The sequence below is a fragment of the Nanorana parkeri genome, unplaced genomic scaffold (genome assembly GCF_000935625.1).
Source record: "Nanorana parkeri isolate BGI_ZX_2015 unplaced genomic scaffold, ASM93562v1 scaffold81, whole genome shotgun sequence".
Classification (NCBI taxonomy): domain Eukaryota; kingdom Metazoa; phylum Chordata; class Amphibia; order Anura; family Dicroglossidae; genus Nanorana; species Nanorana parkeri.
The window spans coordinates 896,299-903,707 of record NW_017306349.1 but is presented as its reverse complement, the minus strand read 5'-3'; the positions used below and the strand labels follow the sequence as shown (position 1 = coordinate 903,707).

Below are 7,409 nucleotides of genomic sequence, written 5' to 3'. Positions count from 1 at the left end.
GGGTTTTGGGGTAACTTTGGACAATGCCTTCAATAAGAAGTTACTTGGATGAGGAGTGAAACGTCTTCAACATTACAGATCACGTCCAGTTGAGTGTGACCAACTACTACTAGCTATACCACGACCTTGAGACATGAGAACCTTCACAGGCAAGTCTAAATGTAGTAGCCAACCAGTTTGACTTGATCCAAAGGCATTTCTTATCCAAGTGGTTGATGGACTGAACTCCATAGACTACAACACGAAGTAGAGTACCATACCAAGAGGTGTATTGCCCTGGTCTAGTCTAAGCAATTGTTCTCAGATACCTTCAGCTGTCCATACGCGATAGTGAGAAGAATGTTGTGGGGACAAATCGATCCAATTGAAAATGTACTCTGCACGCCATTTATTATAAATAACAATTTCTGGTAATAGGATATAATAGGATTTAAATTCGGATTCGCTAAGCTAACAGTTATATTGAATAAATACACAAGTAGTATATTTCTGCCTTTCTCGCGTGTTCTTTGGTCTATGCAGACATCTGAGACTGTACAGAATGTTGTCCCTCCAATCACCTTCTCCTCTTATTGTTTTGTTGTAGCATCGGCTCAGGTATATAAATCTATAGCTTTCCGAAAGGTGAAAAGCAAGACTGAAGCATGTCACAGTGGGACTGGTAGCTATGTACAGAGGCAATTCATATTATTATTTGATCTTTACACGTGAAAGGCATAGATGACTATCCTAGAAAACTTTCCACCAGAGGAACTTGGTGAGTTAACAGTACTGCTCCCCATTCTGATGTGTACAGCCGCATTACTATTCGTTTCATACACCACCTTGACATTCAGCTCCTAAATCTTTTTTATTTTTTTTCCCCTAGTCGCACGTTAAGGCTGGCAGGCTAAGATTAAGAGAGTTATGGGAACAATAGCTTCCCTAACAAAAATCAATTTTAACAAATGTAACAGGTCTAGGCAAAATAAAACATATTTAGTACATTTGTCCACGTTTTCTTGTGTTTATCCCCTTAAAACCGCTGCAGGTACACAAAATAGCTGTTGATTTCGTCAGACGACCAAGGGCTCCTAACCTTTTGCAGTGAGCTGACAACACTTCCCCTGATGTGTTGAAGTCACAGGTGGTATTGTCAGCCCATCCCAACCCAGTCCAGCCCAACCCAACCAAGTCCAGCCCAACCAAGTCCAGCCCAACCCAACCAAGTCCAGCCCAACCCAACCCAGCTTTCATTTTGCACTACAGAATATGTCCTTTTATGGTGATGAGGAGAGATGGAGGTGTTCTGAAGTTGATCTCCAGAAGAGAACCGGGGAGCTGACAACACTGCCCCTGCTGTGATGAAATCACAAGTGGTATTGTCAGCCCAACTCAACCCAGCTTTCTGTTTGTACTACAGAATACCTCCTTTCATGGAGATGAGGATAGCTGGAGGTGTTCTGAAGTTGACCTCCAGAAGACAACCGGGGTGCTGACAACACAGCCCCTGCTGTGATGAAATCACAAGTGGTATTGTCAGCCCAACCCAACCAAGTCGAGCCTAGCCCAACCAAGTCCAGCCGAATCCAACCAAGCCCAGCCCAACCCAGCTTTCATTTTGCACTACAGAATATGTCCTTTTATGGAGATGAGGAGAAATGGAGGTGTTTTGAAGTTGATCTCCAGAAGGGAACCGCGGTTCTGACAACACTGCCCCTGCTGTGATGAAATCACAAGTGGTATTGTCAGCCCAACCCAACTCATCCAACCCAACCCCAACCCAACCCAGCTTTCTCTTTGAACTACAGAATACCTCCTTTTATGGAGATGAGGAAAGATTGAGGTGTTCTGAAGTTGAACTCCAGAAGAGAACCGGGAAGCTGACAACACTGCCTCTGCTGTGCTTAAATCACAAGCGGTGAACCAAGCCCAACCCAGCTTTCTTTTTGAACTATAGCATTGTCAGCTCAAAAAGGAAATTAGGAGCTCATTGTATTTGCGGCACATCAACAGGCATTTTTCAGCATTTTAAAAGGATAAAACAAGGGGAAATGCGCATGTATTGCAGAGATTTACTGAATATGTTTTTTTTTTTTCCTTTATTTTGCCCAGACATACACTCAAACCGTGCTTACACTCACTATTTGCTCATTAAAGACTTGATAGAACGAGAAAAAGTACTAACTGCCGTGGCCACCGTGGCAGACTGCTTGGCCAACTGTCCCACCACAGTGTTGCACTGCCCAACTGTCCGAGAGCTAGATTCCTCCGCTGCCCGGAGCAAGAAAGTGTAATTTCTCACCACTTCCTCTACTTTTGCCAGGAGCTCCTGACGCTGGCTTTCGGAACGGATCAAAAACACCAGTTTTACAAAAGTCTCGATCAGACTGCAGAGGACCTGAAAGCTGCAAGTCACTGCCGTCAGCATATGCTCCGGGTTCTTGTCCACGCCAGCCATTCTCCTGCAGGACGCGCGGAACTCCTTAAACCGCATGGTCAACTCTTGCTTGCGTTGGCTGAGGTGCGTGGAGTCCAGCTTGGGCTCCGAAGCCTCGGTGCTGACGACACATTGACGCAACACGGTAAGGAGTTCACTGGTATCACGCTGCACGGACATGAAGCCATCTGGGAGGGAATACGAACGTCCATGCAGAGCGTTCACCTTGGCCAGGCTGCCCTCAAACGTAGCCGTGCGAAGATCAATCTCTTGGGTCTGGTTATCTTCATGGGAGCTGCACACGCTAGCGTCTAGGACTTGAAGGGTCTGGCTTAACAGTGGGGTGGTCTCTGAATTCAGGCTTATCCCTGGAAGAATCTGCATGGGAATGGAGTATGATAACTCATCCCTGTCACTGCTCTCATCAGCCGATGAGCACCGTCGACAGTTGAAGCAGTGGCGGATGGAGCAGCATTTCTCCCCCGGCATTACGTTTTCCTCTGCGGGCAATTTAGATTGAACTGCAAATACTTCTTCTTCCACCGGTAGGGTAACTAATGTCTTTCTTTCCTCCTTGTTCCCCTTCAAATCTGGCATTTTGCTTCTTAATACGGGAGGCTCCACCTCTTTCTTTTGTGGTTTAGCAGGGGGCGGGTTGCAGGGCACTTCTTTTTTTTTCACTTCCCCGGCACTATGTTTTTGTGGCAGGTTTGCGCATTGAACCGAGCTTTCCCCTCGCGTAGGGCCACTTGTAAGACATGAAGTCATCTTCTCGGATCCCCGTGACTCCAGACTGGAGGAACGCACAAGTCGAATTCCCGGTTGACCTTCCCCCCGCGCTCTTGGCCTCTTCCTTGGTTCAGGCTCTTCAGAACTGTTGGGTGGGGCATGGATACCTCTTATCATGCGCTTACAATCACAACTGCGTCTTTGCTCACGAGACATCCCTGGCACTTTTTGCAGAGGACTGCTACGCACCTGGCACGAGCAAGGTCTGGGCACCAGCGGGTAAAGAATTTCTTGACGCGGCATGCCTATTTTGCCCTGCGGTCGAAGCAGCTCTTCAAGGAACTCCATCTCGTACTGCTTAACTTTGCGCAGCTGCGCTTGTCTTTCGTCAGTTTCGCGCCTCATTCTTGTGGGAAACGTGGCCGAAAACAGTTTTCGTAACTTTAAAGGTCCTCGGGTCCTAGGTTTAGCACATTCGTCCAGCTCGACTGGAGCAGGCACTTTTTCGGGCATTGTTGAGGCTACCGCTTTATCTGTTTCAGATTTGACCTTTTGTTTGGCATTGTCTGTAGTATACAAGAACATGTTTGGAACTGACGGAATGTGTTCTTTTTTGTCATCTTTCTCAGCGTCTTCCTGCTTTCTTTTACCAACGTTCTTCAAAGCTACATCATCGATATGAGGCTTGGTTAGCTCTTTTTTATCTATCCTCTTGTGGCCTATGTGTTTTTCTTCGTGGCTTATGGCTGAGCAAGCTTTAGCATGCAGTCTCTCATCGTCTGTTGGGGACAGATGAAGAACTTCATGACCTCCATTTCCGGATTCATCCAAGTTGACCGTAGAGGGCTCTCCTTGTGATAGTCGGCACCCACATGGGCTATCTAAGGATTTTTTATTTTCTTTCTCACCACCCCTATCATTCAGTAAGGCCGGTGAGTTGCTCAGGACTATCGGGCTTGCCGATAAAAAACCTGTCTCAGAAGAGTCTTCTGTTGGATCTGTAGCAGTGTTGGAACTTTTTCTTGACAAATCCTGGGAAGGTTCCTGGAGAGTGGTAGAACTCATGTCTTCTTTAGGTTTTACAGGAGATGTAAGTATGGACACACCATTATTTAAGTTAAATTTGGGGCTTGAAGAAACAGCTACTGGCTCTTGTTGTAGCCTGGTCCCCGTCAAGCTTTGTTGCAACAGAGCAGGTTTAAGTAAGGGGCTGGTTTCTCTGCCCAAAGAGTAAGGAGAGGCAAGGACAGCCTGAGCGGCACAGGTCTGTATTCGAAACGGAAGGTCCTTCCGGGATAGAAGACTTTCCTTGTTGAGGTGGTGGGCCAGGAAGTAGGCAGTATTGTGATGTTGCTTTAAGGCGGTAACCATTTCTGACACATCGGTTAGCTCTGAAGAGTTAGTTTCATGACCAGAATCCAGGGATGAATCCGGAGTGATAGCAGCAAGGACAATGAGGCCTGCAAAATAGAAAGACATTTACACCCTTTGTTATGTTAAACAGACTGGCACGATATTTACAGTACATGTATAGAGCAACTTTTTTGGATAAAGTTGTTAACAGTACCAGTTAGACAATTGCAGTTTTTGGGGTTTTTTTTTGCTGACTGTCAGATTTACCCATGGTGACCATTGTCACTGAGACAGAAAGTGAGGGGAAAATCCAAAAAGTCTGAGTTGTCACTCAAGAGTAAGAGTTGTGGGAACATCTTCCAATGGGGATACCTATTCCTGTGACAACTCTAAAAGATGGGAATTCCATTCACTTTGAAGAACATTCATCCCATCTCCAGGACAGGAAGTTAAGGGAAATCTCCCCAGTGCGATCCAGCAAAAAATAACTAAGGGGGTTATTCTCTAAGGAGCCGAAGGATCCAGCCGTAGCTTCGGCTGATCCTTCGCTTCGGCCGCCTCTGCCCTTCGGTTCAGTCGAACCGAGGGGCTGCTGTACGGGATATTCACAATAGCCCGTACAGCAGCCAAGCGACTCAGCCGTGCCGAAAGCATATGCTGAGCCATAGTGACAGCCGTGGGGCCGACCTTTCTCCACGCAAATGACAGCTCAACTTCAAGCTGCCACCAGAACAGGAACAGTGGGCGAATCTTCCAATGGGGTAAGTGTTCTGATGGGTGCTGCCCCTCTGGTCTGGCCAGAGGGATCGGGGAGCGCAGAGGCCCCCTGGGGGTGGAGTCCCAGATCATCACTTAGGAGTGGGACCCCACAGTGATTCACTGTCACTCGGTCACGGTACTCTTGCAATTTCTGCACTACGTCTCTAGGGCAGGCCTTATGGCTAACCCGGGGCAATTTTTTACTCCTGCCAGGGTTGTGCACTGGCACTTATTTATTTTACGCGCTACTTTTTATGCACGTTTGAGTACCTTTTGACCCCAGAGAGACGGAGGGCGTGGGTACCTTCAGGGCCCGCCCTGAATTTTGGAGGAAGGCTCTGTGGCCTCTATGGGTTTTTCTGGCATCCTCCACTATTAGGGGGTTTCTCTTCAATAGGTTGGACTTGATGGACTTACTGTATGTCTTTATTCAACCTCAAATACTATGTAACTATGTAAGAGCCCCCACCTAGTACTCGGGGGACCCGTTTCAGAGGGTCCCTGAGGAGAGGGGACTGCCGGCCTTCGGGTAGGTGGACCTGGGTCGTCCTTGCCCCCAGGGGGGTTCAGGGTATTTCGAGGCCCTTCCCCTTTGGAGGAGGACCACTGCACCCTCGTGCACTTTTTTTTTAGTGTGTTGTGATTTCACGATTCACTTTTTTTTGTTCACAGGGGTGATCGAGTCTTCGATGCACGCATCACGGACCTTAAAAACTGTCTAAGAGGATATTTTCTTTTTTTTTTCTTTACGTCTACAGGATAGGAAGTGAAGGTGATTCTCCTCAATGAGAGACAGGTGACAACAACCCCCCCCCCTAACATTAATCATTCCCTACTGTATCCAAAATGAAAAAATAAAGTTTTAGCCTTAGTTACACTTTAATGTATTTCAACCTACCTGCTGTGGACTGAGGTGCAGTGCTGGGATAATCCTCAGAAGCAGCAAGAGCCTCCAGAGCTTGAAGCGTGGAAACTAGAGCATCATCCAGCTCCCTCGCATGATCCCTGACTGTCCTTGTCTGCACGCTGTCAATTAAGGTGACTGGTAACTCTTCGTAGCCAAATACCGGGTTCACATTTGCTTTTTTCTGTTCCCTGCCCTTTTCGTGGCCCTTTTCAATGATGCGCTTTGGGTCCTCCTCATCTGAACTGTTGTCTCCGAATCCCGGGGGTGGGGGTGCAGCAGAAGGCAAAAAGGTTGCAGCCTCACCTACATCTCGATCAACTGCCAAGCCCTTCCCTTTACGTTTACCCTCTCCTTCCTCCTTCACTTTCTTGTTTTCTGGAGGTGGCAAGGATATGAGGTCTACTGAATTGTCCCTACAGGTGGATGACCCACATGAATTCACACACTTCACATCCATCCCACCTCCCCCAGACTTCTTCAGTTTGGCTTTGCAGGAGTCACAGTAGAATTGGGTGCTCTCCACTTTCACCTGGCTGTCCATAGTGAAGGAACGGGACCTGCAGACTTCGGGCGGATCCGGTGCCCCTTTTGATCCAGGTTGGACGGATGACCCCTTGGGTGTGGGGTCAGACTTTGTTCGAGGTCTGGCCTCCTCTGAGACAACATTCTGGTTGACATCTCTTCCCTCCTTGCCCCGTAGATGGAGGTAGCACAGACTGATAGACTCCGGGTTCTCTGGTGGGGTGTGGGGTTCATGAGCTGATCCCTTTTTGGCGAAGTCGGCGGATGAGCTGTGGGAAGTTGGTGCCTTAGCAGAAGCTGACATGCGTGGCACTGTGGGCAGACTGATGTAATCTACAAGAAAAAAATAGATTTGTGAAATGATTGCCAATTTTAATCATTTTTCTACAATTTTAAAAGTCAATGTGGAAGAATACGTCAAAACATTTTTGTAACACAAGTTTGTAAGGAGTCTTCTGAGATGGCATTCTAGCATGGTGCAGTCCCAGGTTTTGGTCTCATGGTGAACATTATAAGACTGACAATCAGATAAATGTGGGACTAGTACATATTTTTATTATTATGTCTAGTACAGATTGCTATTTTCGTGGTTCCTCTTCCTCAAAAGAGATCTTGTGTCCCCGTGAGGCCCATGTCACACTAACAAGGGTAAGAAAACCCACTAAAAACCATACTGCTCCTTACCGTTCCAACCAGACTCCTTACTGTTCCAGATAGCAA

At 47.3% G+C, this 7,409-nt stretch overlaps 1 protein-coding gene across 1 annotated transcript in view; it reads right to left on the bottom strand.

Annotated features, from left to right (window-relative positions):
* Positions 1 to 1,973: 1,973 nt before the first annotated feature.
* The window catches only part of FRMPD3 (FERM and PDZ domain containing 3), a 51,609-nt gene continuing 46,173 nt past the window's right edge, over positions 1,974 to 7,409 (bottom strand). Inside the window, exons 14-15 of the mRNA XM_018576998.1 lie at positions 6,159 to 7,022; positions 1,974 to 4,608 (exon numbers count right to left, since the gene is read on the bottom strand). Coding sequence (XP_018432500.1) covers positions 2,123 to 4,608; positions 6,159 to 7,022 — 3,350 coding nt within the window. The 3' untranslated portion in view covers positions 1,974 to 2,122. The remainder of the gene's footprint in view (positions 4,609 to 6,158; positions 7,023 to 7,409) is intronic.